The sequence below is a fragment of the Mya arenaria genome, chromosome 5 (genome assembly GCF_026914265.1).
Source record: "Mya arenaria isolate MELC-2E11 chromosome 5, ASM2691426v1".
Taxonomy (NCBI): domain Eukaryota; kingdom Metazoa; phylum Mollusca; class Bivalvia; order Myida; family Myidae; genus Mya; species Mya arenaria.
In genome coordinates, this window is record NC_069126.1 from 75,639,606 (window position 1) to 75,659,012 (window position 19,407).

Below are 19,407 nucleotides of genomic sequence, written 5' to 3' on the forward strand. Positions count from 1 at the left end.
TTCGTATTTATTTTGGTATCACGTTACATTACAGGTATATTATAAAATAAAATACGTGCATAAAGCCCCTTAAAATATATATATATTTGGACGCTACGATGACATTTACAACGTATGCCAAGAACCCTATCATTTTACGAAGCCCTTGTGAAATCATTAAGACAAAAAAGTTTACTGTTTTTATTTCGAAATCACAAGATAGTGAAGAAGCACTTTACTGATAAAAGTCATTATAAAAAAGTCGCGGAACGATTATAAAACAATTTACGAATAACATGCATCTGATAACATAAGATAATCAACTATCATAGTTCTGACGATTTCAGAAGAACAAAAGGAGACTTATCTTAAAGTGATACTCGTATTTAAAATCAATATATACACATTTATAACAAACACAAGTTTTGAGTTATAAAACTTTAACTACTAACTAAAGTATGCATTTATGGAAAATATGGAAGTCTTTATAATGCTTAGTGACTTCAAGTCATAGTTCTATTTTGGTCTTTAAATATATATTGGGTTACAATCTAGGCATCGTTAGAATTCTCTAAAAAAGAAAACGTGACTGATTTGAAAACAGATTTAAGGAAGTTATGATTTCGATATGAATCAATTTGGTTTCCTTACATTTCAAAATATGAGACAGACTTCTATCATTTATCGAATACCAACTCTGATGGAAAGGCCGTATTAAATGACATCGATCTTATCAATTTTTAAATATTAGCAAATGAAAAGAACTGCATATTTGAAGATAAAGAGAATGAACTGTTTCCAAAAATAGATACATCTTCACATTCCTTTGCTATTACAGTTTAGTTTTCGTCATTAAAAGTCGATGTAAGGGCAGTTATATAACCTATTTTCATTGAATAGCAAATGTTTTGCGTTCGGAAGATTTGTGATTGATTTGACATTTGATATTGAGTATTGTTTGATTTCGTCTATCCGCAATGCAAGAATGTTATGTTTTGTAAACTCAGTTAGTTTTGAAAACAAAAACCGCCGCAAGTACCTGAAAAGGGTTCATCTTTAAAGTTAAGTATGATTTATGCTTCGTCAACGTAATTGCTTCATAGCTTTGCTGAAAACGTTACTACACAGTAAATATTGCTTTACGTAAAAAACTGTCATCATAAAATAATAGAATTATAATGGTAACGTTTATTGGTACATTAAGAAATCACCATGATGCAAAAGTGGGATCAAAAAATCAATGTTCACATTTTTTGAAAAATGTGCGCCAAGTGATTTTGAATTTCTCAAATGCATGACAGCAAAAAAAATACAAGAAAATTTTAGGCATGACCTTTATGTTTGACCTCAACTTTTAACCCATGGACGTTCGAAGCTTTGCGTTTCATTTTGGGTTTAAACAAACAAAGTAAAGGTTAAAGGTGTTGCTTGTATTTAAAAAAAGGAAAATCAAACAACATCTTCACTCTAATTTCAGAGAAAACTATACAAAAAATCCACTTAAATAAGCTTCCTGGTTTGATTCATTTACCTAGCATAGATTTGTCAGTCAGCCATAACTTATCAGTACAAAAGTCAGTATAAATCACTTGGTGTATAGCAAATTTAGATGATAATGATGATATTTGTCAATATAAATTCAGACTATATCTCATTTCAAGGATTTTATACCCAGTCGCCCATGCAGATCTGCTACCTACTTGGTTGGTATTTATACATCTTTAAATGTGGCCGGATGGTATGACAGTTCAGATATTACGAATGACAGTTATGTTCATACTATTCATATAACCAAAATGTGATTAAGACGAAACAGGTATGTTAATTCACTTTTATCATTTTCGATACCTTATATTGATTAAATTGTAAATTTCATTAATCATTAAATTAATCATTAAATAAAATAATTAATTAATTCTTAAATAGAAAAAGATACACATTTCGTGACTATTAGTGATAGTAAGATGACCTGAAGTAAAATATTAATGAATAAGAATGGGCGAGTGAGAATAGCGAACGAGCCATTTTTAATCATTAGGAGTTGTATCGGATGAATGGCAGTAGGCGGACCCCCTTAAACACCCGCTTAAGTTCAAATTCTTAAGCCTTGTACAAACGACCTTTACCGTACTTAATATTTGTCCATCTGCACTCTCATTCGCTGAAGATTTAGGTAGTATTTTAACATCTGTTAGGAAATTATTAAATTGTTAAAATGTATCTCGAGCAAATTTCGGAGTGAATTAGTCGTACGTAACAACTATCATTTAAGTTACTTCTTAAGCGATATTTCAAAATTATATAATAATTATCTATGACCTGTTAATCTAGCTGTCATTTCCGTAACAGTAAGAAAATAAGTTATTATCAAAATCACCCTTGCCAACAATGCACTGAACATAATTGTAGTTTAAGTAATGAACGTATATTTCAGAAGAAGGCGATTTGGCGTGACTTGTCTTCATATATATTATTATATATTATGTTTTTAAATGTTTGATAATAATGACAATCGTATGGGATGATGAACATATATAAGAAAAAGGTATTCAGTAATGTCTGTCGTACATATATATAGGATATCGGGATATTTGAAACAGGATGTACTGTAACCAGCTTTAAGTAATAGTTATATGGCATGAAGTAGCATTTTAATGAATAAGAATGGACGGAGTGAGCGTAGCGGACTACCCATTCTTAATTATTGAAATACTACTTCAAGTCTACTAACTGTCTTAGCATACTTTCTCATTGGCTGAAACACTTTCAACACAAGATCTGACACAAAGAGTGTATATCTGATGAGTGGCAGTCGGCGGACCTTTAAATGCCCCCTTAAGTTAAAATTCTTGACGATTATGCCGAGTCGTATAACTGCCTATCTGCAATTTCGTTGGCTGAAAATGTAAGTTGTATTAAAACAGTGTTGGTAAAAGAATTTTAGATTTTTTTCTGTTTTTTTTTTTTTATAAATCGAGATAAAGCCGCTAGTTATCTATCGCATTCAGAAAACCGAAAGAATACCAAAACTTGATTTTTAAGTTTTCGGTTCTTTGTATTTATGATTGTGTGAAAGAACAATCCAACGGCATACAAATCATGTTTTGTTTTCACCTATTTAATATCTTTTGTTAAAAACAAAGTAACAAATATTTTGCGACCCTACTGTCGGGGTGTAGTTATTCGTCACAGGACATTTTGCCTTTGTTTTGCAGTGATGTGGATACGAAAATATCGTTCCATGGCCTGTCATGTTTGGAAATTTGTCATGAGATCAGCTCAGAAACGGGACTGGCTGCATTCCACTAATTGTTGACATACATTACGTATTTACGACGAACGCTTATACGATAACCATACGATATACAAGATACAAGATATATGATCAGTTTTAAATAGCTAAATGTTCAAAATATTACATCTAGATTCGAAGCTGCTACTTTAATTTGCAAATTTGAATGGATTACACAATGCCTATAAATATATTATTCGTTCAAGTCACTTGTGGGAACCTTCTATTTCGTCAAGGCCGGTAAAGAGAACAATTCTTAAATTAACTCCTACTCATACTTGCGTGTCTATATCGTATTCCTAACATTCCTTAGAGACAATACGAAACAAAGAAGAATTCATTTTGGAGATGTTCATTTTATTTGATTGTACGTTGTTTTGTTTTCCAAACCAATATTGCTATAATAAAAGTGTTCGTTTTCCCATAGTATTGCCGAATTGCAGACTTGCCAAAGTTTTGTCAGAATAGATTCCCTTATGATAATTTAAATAATGGCGTGTCTGTATCGCGTTGGATGTATTCAGAGTGAGAAATCACGTGACTTCAGCGGGGTTCTCACATGTGTCACCACGGTTCAAAACCGATGTAAACAGCCTGTAAAAGTGACTTTTCATTATGGTCTTGACAAGGTTACACCAGCCGCAGCAGGTATTTTCGCTATCAAGTTGTATTCAACAACTATGCATCTATATACATATAGCATACAAACTGTTAAGCAACATCGATCTATTTTTTTTTATTTTAAGAGCAAAGCCCTTTATCAATTATGATTTTATCACGTTTGTATTAATTATAAAGTATGAGTACAGGCCATTGGCATCACTATTTATTAAAACTATGTTATAATGTTAGCAATAAATGCAGAAAACATTCGCTTTCTAAGGTTTTTGCATTGAATAAGTTGCAATAATACCCGTAGTACATACGTCGGTTGTGTACAAGATGAGTAAATATGATGATGCACCAGTAAAGTATGTAGTGTTTATGACCAATTTGCATTATTGTCCGGGACTACCTCATCAAGATTTAACTAAACTCTATTTTTAATTCTTTTAAAACTGAATGAAGCTAAACACAACGTTTATTTTTTTTAACAAAAAAAAATCCTTGATAATGTACATGTTCTCAAGTCTCAAATTAAATGTATCTGTATATTCTCCAGCCATGACATACTGCTCATCCCCTATTAGTCGTGAAGGCAAACGCTATTGCGAGACATAAATACGATAGGTTCAATCTGTGATTGTAATATTGATCGCAAAGAAATGGATATAAAGGCCTATATATTTTCGTAAATCTACTAAATGTAATCTCCTACATTCTAATGTTTTCATCTTGAATAAATTACACAATGCCTAAAAATAAATCATTCGTTTTTGCTAATATTTGGAAAACCATGTCGCAATGTAGCACAGACACACCTTGACAGGATATGATAATTTACATAATGATGTGTCTGTATCGGATGTATTATTATTCATTTAAGCTTCTGCATTGCAATCTTAAACTTCCAATTTCCGTCCCACCAAATTTTCGTAATACATTTCCGTATTGTCATTGAAGTTTTAAAACGTATGGACGTTTTGTCTTAGACGGACTGCATGAGAACTAAATACATAGGAATGGTTGTTAAAGAAAATCGCTATATATTATAAAAAAATACCTTATTTTGTTTTAATTCCGCTAAATAAAACAGCTTTCTCGGCAACAACGGGTATTTCCTGAATGTTTTTCCACTGCTTTAAAATGATTTGCAAAATCGGGCTGGTTATTCGTTTATGGCGATCAGAACGAGGAAAATATGAAAAACAAAATGATAATCTTACACAAAATACAACAGCTTCCATTGTTTGAAAATCATTTTCTGAATTGACAACTATTGGAAGCAACATAGTGTATACATTTTGTTTTCTTTCAGTGTATTTCTAGTTTCTAGTTTGTTTATACATAAATATAACACGTGATAAAAACGATCGAAATGTGTTATTTATAAAATTCATTCCAGGCTTGATTTGAAGTGACAACTTAACTAAAATATTTCATATTGACCTCCATTCTATAAAAATAGTTTATAAACTTCGTTTTCTAAACTGTAACTGATACCAATACGGCGATAGACATAATAGGCTATTTGTGGTAATGAGTCCATCTGCGTGCTCGAAATACCGATCCTCCGACATATTTGCGGTATCGAAAGAATGGGCACAACCCAAGTCAAGAGTTCTTTTGATTATTTGGCACTGAATGGGGAGCATTTTAGAAAAAGAATTTAAAAATAAACAACATTAGCTTCTACTTTTTTCACTTTTGATGGCTATTTCATTAAACAAAATAATTCCGAAAAACGTTAACAGTCTAGATTGGAAACTATTAGTTGCTCGCAAGACATACATTCATTATATACAAGACATACATTCATTATATACAAGACATACATTCATTATATACAAGACATACATTCATTATATACAAGACATACGTTCATTATATACAAGACATACATTCATTATATACAAGACATACATTCATTATATACAATACATACGTTCATTATACACAATACATACGTTCATTATATACAATACATACATTCATTATATACAAGACATACATTCATTATATACAAGACATACATTCATTATATACAAGACATACGTTCATTATATACAAGACATACATTCATTATATACAAGACATACATTCATTATATACAAGACATACATTCATTATATACAAGACATACATTCATTATATACAAGACATACATTCATTATATACAAGACATACGTTCATTATATACAAGACATACATTCATTATATACAAGACATACGTTCATTATATACAAGACATACATTCATTATATACAAGACATACATTCATTATATACAAGACATACGTTCATTATATACAAGACATACATTCATTATATACAAGACATACGTTCATTATATACAAGACATACGTTCATTATATACAAGACATACGTTCATTATATACAATACATACGTTCATTATATACAAGACATACGTTCATTATATACTAGACATACGTTCATTATATACAAGACACACATTCATTATATACAAGACATACATTCATTATATACAAGACACACATTCATTATATACAAGACATACATTCATTATATACAATACATACATTCATTATATACAAGACATACATTCATTATATACAATACATACATTCATTATATACAAGACATACATTCATTATATACAATACATACATTCATTATATACAATACATACATTCATTATATACAATACATACATTCATTATATACAAGACATACATTCATTATATACAAGACATACATTCATTATATACAAGACATACATTCATTATATACAAGACATACATTCATTATATACAAGACATACATTCATTATATACAAGACATACGTTCATTATATACAATACATACGTTCATTATATACAAGACATACATTCATTATATACAATACATACATTCATTATATACAAGACATACATTCATTATATACAAGACATACATTCATTATATACAAGACATACATTCATTATATACAATACAATTACTATCGCAATTAGTCAATTCATTAAAAAAGTCATATAATTCATTAAGGTTGCTGGAATAAGGAACCATTATTGGTGGTTATTTTTAAAAGGCCACGACATTATATACAACTTCCAGTGTCTATACATTATGCTAAGTAGATATGTATTATAATAGAATTAGTAACCATAACGTGCAATGGTTAAAACACCTATGAAATATATTTCTGAAATGTTGAATGATTTTTTGTGTGGAAACTTATGAATTCCCAAACACATTATTATGGCTAAAAGGTCCGTTGAAATTAATTATCCGATGAAATTAGATTTACCTCATTACTTCATAAACGAGCTGTGTTCTTCTTGAAATACATCAATAAAACGTTATAGCTATAGTCTATTTAGAGAAAGCATTAAATTTGAAACATATTCAGTTAAGTCACCTGCTTATATTTTGAAAGATTTAGTAAAAAGTTCACAACAAGAAATAATCGGCTATCAATTGAAGTAGGTAGCTGGAAAAACTTTACGATAGAAAATGTTGACTTTGTGATAAATCAGTATTGGTGATGAACTCCATTATGTACTAGAATGTAGCTATTTTACAGAATATGGAATAAGATTTATTGACAGAAATTATACAGATAATGTAATGTTTTGTAATCTAAAGAAATTATGAAAATCGATCCCAATGATAATACAAAATTTATAAAAATATGTAAATTCTTTGAACGTATTGTTAAATAATAAAGTTGTAGAATGAAACACTATGTTCTCCTCTTTATATATATTTGTTTGAACTGATATACTTAGTTTCAAAACTTGTTTTAGTAACTAGAATCTCAAAATAATTATCTATATTATTATGTCCAATATGTTTGTGATGCCTAATTATGTTGTATTGCTCATTTTGTCCTGTATTTATGATACTAGTGATGTTTTTTTAACTTGATTATGCGTAACATAGTGTGTGAATCTCACAATTTTTATCAGGTTACCATTTCCATCGACGACATTCAAAGGGTATTTTTTCTAGTATATGCCTGCACAACCATACTACCTGATCATCATTGAATGAACATTATTTTCCAGGTTTGGTTCAGGCATTGTACTTTATGTTATCCGCCATTGCTACAAATAACACAAAATAAATCAGAGGCATGAGCGCAAGCAACTGAAATACACATATATGTATTTATATATAAATACTATGAGTATTGATTTGTGTAAATACAAACGATAGAATTTACCTTGAATAGCATTTTATGAAATTGATATTTAAATATATTTAAATTGTATTCATTATCGTTAACGATTGATGTTTTTACATGCCTCATTCGCTTACCTGAACTGATATACACATTAACCTTACACTCCGTGTGTGCATTCAAACATCCTTATTTGTGTTCACAATTTAAAACCCGATTGAATTGCAGGTCGTGAAACACGAGGACATTTTACAGTGGCCTTTGACTTTTTTATTTCTTATTACTGTTGTATTTTTTAAAGTGATTTCAAGATTTGAATTTTTTTAACAGACAGGTGCCCTAACGAGTGTCATGTCCTCCCAGAGTATGCGACCTTAAAAGCAGAGTATAAAAGGTAAGTTTCTGTATGTATGTTTCGTGTATGATTACTAATTGTGTTTATATGGTTGTGATTAAACTACTTCATTCATTATAAGCAATGTATGTATCGGTCTCCAGAGGTCACGAACGAGTGGGGAACCTTCATCTGTTTTAAATATGAGGGCACTAATCACTTTGCTCCTGTCTGTAATTACATAAATAACCGCTGTAATACTTTGCAAAATATATTATCACTTTTGAGGAGAATTTCAATATTTCTATCAAAAATAAAAATGATTAAGCGCAAAGGCTAAACGAAGTTAATTCCTTTGGCTAGAGTGTGGAATAATGACCAAGTGACTGTGCAGTACAAGGAGGTCCAAATGTGTTGCAATTTGCATTGAGTAGCCCATTGTCCGATGTTTCACTCTGTTGAATATTAAAACAATGGTCTTAAATGTATGTATTGGTCATGTGTGTGAGCAATTGTTTACAGGCATCAACAACAAGATATGGATTTTATTATTATCAATTTTGGCTTGGAATACAGAAAATCATGAAAATGAGTTCTCAAAGACAACAACGGAAACAAAAGAAGGGTTTTGTTAGCACTATACGGAGCTTCTTTGGACGATCTAACAGTGAGGAAAATATTTTGCTAGTTAACGAAAAAGACAGGACCAAAGATAAAACTGTTACAACACAAAGTAGCAGATATGTTTGGGAGAAGAGGGAACTTTTTGAAAAATCGGAAAATAATTTGACAAAAACTCAATGGACAGAGAGCTCAGTAATAGACAAGAGTTTGGTGCATTCTGAAGAACATGAACACTTTTATGGCAGCGATGATTCCTCCTCAGATAATGAGACAAGTGATGGTATTGAAGAACACAATGATAATGAGGTTACCTGCAGCAGTGAAATGAACACACCAAAACAGGACGAAGCGTTTGGTGCCAAAAGAAAGTCCAACTATCTTAGTAACAACAACACGGTGCGCCTTAAGGAGACGGCTGCACGGTTACCGGTTGCATTCGATCGTAAACCTCATGAGTTTATGCAGACCGCAGACAATGAACAAGGTTAGTTTATTTAGTCTGGTACATTGAATAACGGATATACATTTAGGTTGTATTTGTACAAATAATAATATAGTCTTTATATGTTACATGCTTTGAATGATGGGCTATACCAGGTGACAATACATTAATTAGTGTAAATGCAATATTTGTGATAAGATAGTCATTACATATTATAGTTTGCTGAAATGCTTTTGTCCATTGTTTTGATATGAATGTATCAATACCATTAAATAGTATTCGCCACTTAACTATTTAATGATGACCTTCTACCAGAAACAAGGCGAAAGACTGACAGCGCGACAAGCGGGCATGGAAGCCTTGACAACATTCATGAAGAGTATTATCAACAAAACGAATTTGTCGCTGATAAATGGATACAAGATGCTAAAAGCTGTAGTTATCCGGACAATTCAAGAATATCAAGAAGCGGTGAGATGTTCAAATACTCGCATTTGTTATATCTGTAGCGCGTATTTTATCTGAAATGCTATTAACAGTACTTTTGATGATGATGATGATGATGATGATGATGATGATGATGATGATGATGATGATGATGATGATGAAAGAGGGATGATATTTATAAATTATCCTATTTCAGAGCCCGATTTAGTGAATCGATTTCAACACAAGACACCAGAAAAGACAAAGTGTACCGAGGCAGGTCAAGACGACGAGTCTGTATTTGTTGAAGATCCTACTGATTCCAATCGTCCTCAGCAAAGATACCAAAAACACGGTTCTGATTCTAGCTCCGTAAGATACGTTAACGGAAGGAATGTTATTGTTTCAGGTATATTGGATACAATTTACAAATTTAATATAGCAAAATAATCACAATTAGAAAACGATTCAAATAATGATATTGAAGTCAGATAATTGTACTTCTTTGCATTAACGTACTTCTTTTTTAACGTTGCAGGAAATCAATCGGAAAATTCTATTGTTGTTAGTAAGTACAATTCATTATTTATTTATTTCTATTTCAATTATTTATTTTGATTTTATTTTTGTTGTGTGGGGACATAATTTGCATTTAAGCGTGCTGAACTATTCTCAATGACTTTATATAAAAATGAAGATTGATAAACGCATATACGAAAACGAATAACAATTTTGACATTCAATCCAAAGCTTTACATGCAAGAAAAGAGAATGGACAGTTTAATACACGGACCACAATATGAAAATAAAAATAAATTTAAAAACAATTACATTTAAAACAATTCGGAGAAAGAAGATGTTTTGGGAGATCGCGCACTATGTCAATTGACTAAAGACATTTTTTTTTCAGACCAAAGTTCAATGCCAAATATCGAAGGTAGGTAAAATAGTATGTCTTGTTATTGGCTATAATTATGATTAAATCTTACCTTTTATAGTCTTCCTCAAAATACGTTATAACGAGAATAACAAATTGATACGTCATTACCAATTTAACGAACTTACTTTTGAGATATTCATCATGTGTTATATTTCTTCTCATTAATATCATAAAATGCGCCACAGCGACATTTGATACGTTTACGCCCAACTGTCAAATCATTTTTTACAAAAGAAATATCGCAAATCATCGCCTAAAATATACCAGATGCACGTCAAGGTTACTGAAGCTGGTTTAAATTCAGATTTAAAACTCTAATAACACTTGCATTGGTATGCTTTAAAAAAACGCTTAAAGTATGTTCAGAACAAATGCAAAACTAAAAAAGTTGTAGGTATTTTTTTAAGGTCTCAAACACGATGTTTAATAAACATTTGTGAAAAACAAGATGTGAAAAATTTATGCAATGAGCAGATCTGCTATGATATTAAAGAAAATATTGGTATGTTATTTTGTCGTATTTTTTCAATACTTTGGCAATCTTTTAACAGAAAGAGCGAAAGACCTGTTGAAGGAGATCCGCCTAGAGCAAACCTCTGGACAACATGTGATTGGATACAAGACGACTCTCTATAACCGTTCTTTTGAAAAGCTTCAACGTCGACGATGTGAGAACATTCTTGTGTTGGCAGGTGCTGGGTTCGGAATCGACTACACAGCCAAAATGATTTTTGCCGAACTTACAAAAAAAGAGCGTAATACAGTCGCTCTCTATTTAACTGATCCAAGTGAGTGGTCAGTTGCAAGGGAAACATTGAAAGAAGACAAGACTGTCGTGTTGATTTTAAATATAAATTGGGAGGAATGGAAGACGAAGCTTGAACATGAAATGATACAATTCACAAAGTCAAATCTTACAATCATCATCACTGCTGATGAAAACAATGGACCATTAGATTTGGACAAATTCGTTGTCGATGCTCGGGATACAAGCAAATTTGGCCCCACTTTTGAAGACAAAACGGGTTGTTTTGATTTCATGGCAAAAAATGTACATAGGGTAAAAATTGTTCCAGATGAAAACAATGATTACATCAAGATGCCAGTAGAAAGCGTTACTGGTCACGTTGAAATACATCAGTCTCCGCTGATGACTTCAAAAGCAAGAGACAATATCCTGAACTATATGGGAGATTTCCAGTGGTTACGTAAACTCAAGGTCTTCTTCAGAAGTTTTCTTGCAGAAGGGTCGTACTTTTTCAGAAAGCCAGTGCCCGCCGTTGTTGTTGCAATTAGAGCGATGAGAGTAAATGATCCGATCAGGTTTTGGGCCCTCATTTCAGTCTTCTCGTATGACGGATATTTAGATGATGATCGCTTAGATAGACTGGCACGTGTCCGACAAGTTCATCGAGATAAAATGTCGTTTTCCTGCGAAGACGTTTCAGTGACGAAAAAAATTAAGCGGAAGTTAGGCGTTGGGAAGAGTCAAACCTCCTCCAAAGAAAACATGTTTTTTGACTTTGGCATCTCAAGAAAACTTCAGAATGATGTGAAGTCGTTGAAACGAAATATAAAAGGCCTACATAGTCAGTATGTCATTACAAGTGAAGGCATTCACAAGTTTTCAAGCGCCAACGTGCGAAGTTCCTTCATGCTAGTACTACACGAGATTTATCCTGAAGTTGTGATCGAGCATTGCGATGATGAATTCTTCTTTGATTTCGTTAGGCCAATTACTCATCAGGGAAAAGGTGATTTCGCCCAGATAGATGTCAGTGATAAGCACGTCATGAAAGCATTTTTTAAGCGTTTGAAATTTCAATGGCTCAAGGGGCTTGTGAACAAGTGTATGGATCATCCAGCAGTGATTGATAGGTTGACTGACTTTCTCAAATTCGTTGAAAAGGAGAAACATGACAAGTGGCGTGTATTAAAGCACATTGACGACATGGAAAAGAAACATTGCTGCCTTTACTTTGGAGTCAACGGAAATTCAAGTGCTAAAAAAGAAGCAACGAGAGTTATTGTGATGGATGAAAAATGGTCTGAAAAACGCGGAAACCCAAAGTGGAAAACGTTCATTGAAAAACAAGAATCAGATGCTTTGATTCATGCAGCTGTCACTAACAATGAACGCGCTTTTAAAGGTTTGATCGAAAGCGGGATAGCACTGTCAGTTAGATCAGTCATTGAAGCAGTAAATAGCAAAGCATACCGGATTGTTCAGTTTTGTTTACAGAATGGGAAATTTGAAGCAATTGGATGGTTCAAAATTTTGCATATTTCATTGGAAAAATTTGCGAGCGAAATGCATTCCGCATTAAGAAAGGACATTTTTCAGGAAATCGTTTCCTCTGAACACATTGAATTTGATGCCACATTTCCTGGTGTTAGGCCTCTACTGCACCAAGCAGCCAAAACAAACAACATTAACATGATGAAGATTTTACTTGAAGGTATTTACTGTGAAAAATCCAGGATTGACCAAGTATACACCGATCATAGTGGAAAAGGCACGTCAACTGCTCTACTTATAGCAACAAACAAAGGCTTCCTGAAAGCTGTGACATTATTGCTTGAAGTTGGCGCAAACCAGAGGGTCGGTGGTTTGTACGCTCGACCGATAGATGTTGCTGCTATGAGAGGCGACTTGCAAATATTGAAAGAGCTTGTAAATGCAAATCCAGATATTGTCAACGAATGTGGAGACCATGGAATGATTCCATTGATGATTGCTTGTCAAGCCGGGAAACTAGATGTAGTGCAGTTTTTGATTTCCTGTGCAAAGGACACCGTCAATGAAACAGATAAACTTGGTCGGAATGCGGTACACATTGCTGTGAGTTATGGTCAGCAAAATGTTCTGAAATTCTTGCTTCAACAATATCTTAATGCTGATGTGAACGCCCAATGTCACAACGGTGAAACCTCACTTGTAATCGCAATAAAGGAAAACAAACCAGTTTGCTTTCAAATCCTTCTAAAATGTTTGAAAGACAGAAAAGTCACTAAAAATAACATGGCACTTTTTCAAGCAATAGAGCAAAGATCGAAACAATTTCTGAAACAACTGATCGATCAAGGATACAACCTTGACGTAAAGGACAAGTCTTACGGGACCCCGCTATCATTTGCGATACAAAAGGGGTTTACAGACATGGTGACCTTGATGATAGAATGGGGTGCCGATGTAAATTATAAAAGCATCTCAGGCTTTAGTCCTCTTCATCATGCATGCCGAGCCAAAAGTTTACAAACCTTGAGAATCCTTGTCAGTCATGGTGCCGATATCACCGCTGTTCATGATACCACGATGGACACCATTTTACATACTGCAGCAAGACACAATGCAACAAAGGTTATTGAGCATGTGTTGAGCCTTCCTGGATGCGATACACTGATTGACAGGAAAAACTCGAATAACGATACGGCGTTACACGAGGCAGCGAGAAATTGTTTTCCAAGAGTAATCGAAATTTTGCTCCATCATGGCTTTCAGAGAGCACGTTTCAACAAGAAAAGTGAAACGCCGGTCGATGCTGCTCACAATGCATATAAGCATAGGTCTTCCGAATATAACCTTGATGCGTTTCGGGAAACTGTCCAAATGTTGACACAATAAAATATCAGAATATGCACTTGCTAATGGTAAGTTTTTCCGTAGTCGGTGTTTTACAATACTCGCGCAACCGTTTTGAATAATTCCTTCGAACATTACTTCTTTAAAAAGATAATCGTATGCATATCTTATTATTACCTTATCTTCCAATTTTGAACACTTAGATGTCTTAGTCGCATGTTTTTATGAGAATATATTTGACAGATGCTCCAGTTGGATATGGAAGCCAAACCCGTATTCCTTTTGAGGAACCTTGTTTCAAAAGGATCAATTTCAGTCGATATTTGTGGCTTCGACTTTCAGATTTATGGATTTACAGGCGGGTTCGGGAGTAGTGTTCGCCACTCAAATGAGAGTATGAAATTGATATGACATGTTGACTAGCTTGTTGTAAACACCTTTTTATGTGAACGTATGACATTTAAACACTAATCGATACTTGTCCAAGATAAACGGGTTGGTGCTTTTCCATTCATGTGTTTTATATGCATGTATTCAGTTTGAATTTATAATGTATATTGATGTGCATTTGAGTTTTGCTGTCCAATAACTCTACACTATTTTTCTACTATGTCATTGCCTTCTATTTAAAACAATATTGTAGAATCAAATGTTACTATGACCATGTGAACGCGTAAATGTCGTCAGTATGTTTGTCATTAATGTAGGGGAGATGAATTGAGTAACTTATCCCTTTTGTGGTTACATCTAATGTGTTATTTAATCACAATAGATACTTTTAATTAACCCCGATACAAGCTCTCTGAAAAATCAATGCCACGGCTACCAACGATAGACACGAAATGAAAAACGTATATATTACAATACTCATTTTCAATATGCTCCGGCTGTACTGTTCTATAGTTTCTAATTATTATTATTTGAACTCGTGCTTATTTGAATCTCTGGTACAATGCAAAACACGCTTAGTTTATTTAGGGTTTCGCTTTCGAGCTAGATTAACTATAGAAGTGTGTGGACATTATTATCACCCCCATATACAGAATAAGTCGTCCTTCAGTGTTTTTTTACAAGAAGGATGCTCTTGCTGTATTGGACCTTTGAGAATAAATCTGATCAGGTTCCCTAAATTAATGTACATAATATTGTGCAGACACAATAACCTATGCCATTTCTTCCTGTTGACATCGACATATTAAATGTTTCAATTACCATGTCATATCTTCCCGTTGACATTGACATTTTAATTGTTTCAATTACCGTGTCATATCTTCCTGTTGACATCGACATTTTAAATGTTTCAAATATCATTTCAAATGTTCCTGCTGACATCGACATTTTAAATGTTTCAATTATCATGTCATATGTTCCTGTTTACATCGACATTTTAATTGTTTCAATTCTCATGTCATATCTTCCTGTTGACATCAACATTTGAAATGTTTTAATTACCGTGTCATATCTTCCTGTTGACACTGACATTTTAATTGTTTCAATTCTCATGTCATATCTTCCTGTTGACATTTACATTTTAAATGTTTCAATTACCGTGTCATATCTTCCTGTTGACACTGACATTTTAAATGTTTCAACTGCCATGTCATAAGTTCCTGTTTACAATGACATTTTAATTGTTTTAATTACAGTGTCATATCGTCATGTTGATATTGACATTTTAATTGTTTCAATTACCATGTGATATCTTCCTGTTGACATTTACATTTTAAATGTTAAATTAACATGTCATATCTTCCTGTTGACACTGACATTTTAATTGTTTCAATTCTCATGTCATATCTTCCTGTTGACATTGACATTTTAAATGTTTCAACTGCCATGTCATATGTTCCTGTTTACAATGACATTTTAATTGTTTTAATTACAGTGTCATATCGTCCTGTTGATATTGACATTTTATTTGTTTCAAATATCATTTCAAATGTTCCTGTTGACATCGACAATTTAAATGTTTCAATTATCATGTCAAATGTTTCTGTTTACATCGACATTTGAAATGTTTTAATTACCATGTCATATCTTCCTGTTGATATTTACATTTTAAATGCTTCAACTGCCATGTCATATGTTCCTGTTTACAACGACATTTTAATTGTTTTAATTACAGTGTCATACCGTCCTGTTGATATTGACATTTTAATTGTTTCAATTACCATGTGATATCTTCATGTTGACATTTACATTTTAAATGTTAAATTAACATGTCATTTCTTCCTGTTGACATTGACATTTTAATTGTTTCAATAACCATGTCATATCTTCCGGTTGACATTAACATTTTAAATGTTTAAATTACCATGTCATATTTTCCTGTTGACATCGACATTTTAAATGTTTCAATAATCATGGTATATCGTCCTGTTGACATCGACATTTTAAATGTTTAAATTACCATGTCATATCTTCCTGTTGACATCGACATTTTAAATGGTGTAATTACCATGTCATATACGTCTTCCTGTTGACATTGACATTTAAATTGCTTCAATAACCCTGTTATTTCTTCCTGTTGACATCGACATTTTAAATGTTTCAATAACCATGTCATATCTTCCTGCTGACATCGACATTTTAATTGTTTCAATAACCATGTCATACCTTCCTGTTGACATTGACACTTTAAATGTTTTAATTACAATGTAATATTATTCTGTTGACATTGCCTCTTATTAACTCATCGTTTGAGAATTACCGTAATTGGACGCTTCATAGTTTGTTATATTCTAATCTTTTTGATGGATGCTATATTCTAAAAGGTGTGAAGATCTGTAATTTAGATTTTTATAAACTATCTCGGAAAAATGACAATTAATACTGAAAAACCTCTCAGCCTACACTAAAATTTAATCGGGTATCAATATTTATTAAGCTTACGTCAATGGAACTGCAAAAACATCCCATTAAAAACGTATTGATGAGTAAGTTAAAATGATCAGTTACGTTTACAAATGTGTTTGCGCTAGTGATTAAATGTTACCATTCAAGTTCGAGTCTTACATTGACTTCCTCAATTACTCAAATTTGATTTGCCAATCAAATATATGTTTTGACATTGGTCAACCTTATACACTTGTATGTTTTAGCTCTTGCTAAAAGAATTGAAATATAAAAGATAATTTGCTAAGTATTATAAACAACATCCTTAGATGTATAAATAAGTCAAACTGAACAATACAGAAAAAGAAATAATCACCACATATCTTCCTGTAGATATTGCCTTTTTTGTTACTCAATGATTGACCGTAAATTCTCTCTTACTCGTGTGTGCGTGCGTGTGCGCGTGTGTGTGTGTGTTTATAAAAGACATGCTCACTTAAAGTGCCATTCATATGTAATGTTATAATGATGATTATTTTTATTATTGAAATGCTATATGGTGTCTGTAATGTATGGATATGTTTATGTATCAATATTTACAGATGGTTTATATTCTTTGTCATTGTGTATGATATTCGGCCACATGGGTTTATGATCTTCTGATCAATAAATGTTCTGTTCAGTTCTGTATTTTCTAATATTGCCAATTTTGTACTAATAATATTAGTTTGATATTAAAAAAAAATATTTATGAATAAGATTCATAAAAATAGGTATAAAATAGTTTTAAAACAATCAAAACCTATTATTATTAGGTATATTTGTGAATGCATGGTTTTTGTAGCAAAAGCACCATACAATTACATGTACGGACATTTTGCAAATATATAATGTTGTGTGTATTTACTTTTTTCCCTCGAGTTGCAAGTACTGCAATAAAAGAAAGCAATAAAGACTATTCAAATAGTTTTAAAGTTGGTGTGAAAACATGTCCTGTTGATATACTCATAAGTGTTAGAGCTTAAATTTAAGTTAAACAAAGTAATGAGTCAACAAAGGCAACTGGCCCAGTATACACAACAAATAAAAAAGTATTGTAATTGCAAAATAAAATTTATATATGTATCTTGTTTAACAGATGGTAAACATAGATTTTTAACTTTAATATCGCATTATTTTTAGTAGAAATGAAAGAGTAGAAATCATTTAAATTATTAACAATCGAAAAGTATTGTCTTCGACTTGTATCGAATTTCATTGAATTATGCATGCTATTCACAATTAAAAACTGTCAAAATTTGATTCAGACTATAAGTATCTCTTCTTGTGGTGTTTTTATAGGTCTACCAAGTTCCATGTTTAGTTTATGGTTTAAACAGCGAAATTTACCAAAAGCAATATTATATTTTAATGGATGTAGGTACCTTTCTTCTGCATTTAATAGAGAATTGTAATGTTTATAATGGTGACAACTTCTCGTTATGACAGTTTGGGATTAAGCAGTCAATTGATCGATGTCTAAAAGTCTTTATACTAGATCTTTATAATAGATGTTTATTTCCTACATCTTGTGCAAATGCAAATATTTCCAAAACAGTTCACTTTACATACTTACCATGCCAGTATTTATGTGGTATATAATGTATTAAAACAAAAAGCAGTTACATGTTCTTGTTATTGTATCACGTGTTAACATACAAAGAACCGTTCGATGACATTTCAGTAGTTATTTTTCCTGAAATTATGGAAATTCCTCTGATTGTTCATTCCAAATAATACACTGGAATCTACAGACACAAGCCCATGACCTACAAATAAGCAAATGTATGGGCTTTAAACCGTGTCACAAGATTGAACAAAATACACATGTAGCTATGTCAATTGATAGCAGATTTCAAACTGATACCAATAAGTCTGCAAACGAAATCAGCACTGATCAGGAAACCCATTTTAGATATAAAAGGATTACTGTTTGTTTCAGTGAAAGATCGTTATATATTTCACCAAGTGAGTAATTAAACAAGAGTGTCTCGATGTTGGCAAGAAAATAAACAAGCACACGAAATGCATGAAATAAAAAAAATATTTGTTGATTTTAATGAAAGAAACAATCACGGATCATCCCACTATTAAAACAAGGCAGAATAATGTAAGCGGTATGAGGATATCATATAAAACAATACGTGC

General features: G+C 32.2%; 1 protein-coding gene across 1 annotated transcript in view; it reads left to right on the forward strand.

The window, feature by feature from the left end:
- LOC128235969 (uncharacterized) overlaps window positions 1-18,884 on the forward strand; it is a 34,714-nt gene extending 15,830 nt beyond the window's left edge. The window contains exons 10-16 of the mRNA XM_052950753.1: window positions 8,893-9,478; window positions 9,752-9,907; window positions 10,080-10,271; window positions 10,401-10,430; window positions 10,773-10,799; window positions 11,354-14,453; window positions 14,629-18,884. Coding sequence (XP_052806713.1) covers window positions 8,893-9,478; window positions 9,752-9,907; window positions 10,080-10,271; window positions 10,401-10,430; window positions 10,773-10,799; window positions 11,354-14,427 — 4,065 coding nt within the window. The 3' untranslated portion in view covers window positions 14,428-14,453; window positions 14,629-18,884. The remainder of the gene's footprint in view (window positions 1-8,892; window positions 9,479-9,751; window positions 9,908-10,079; window positions 10,272-10,400; window positions 10,431-10,772; window positions 10,800-11,353; window positions 14,454-14,628) is intronic.
- Window positions 18,885-19,407: the final 523 nt, after the last annotated feature.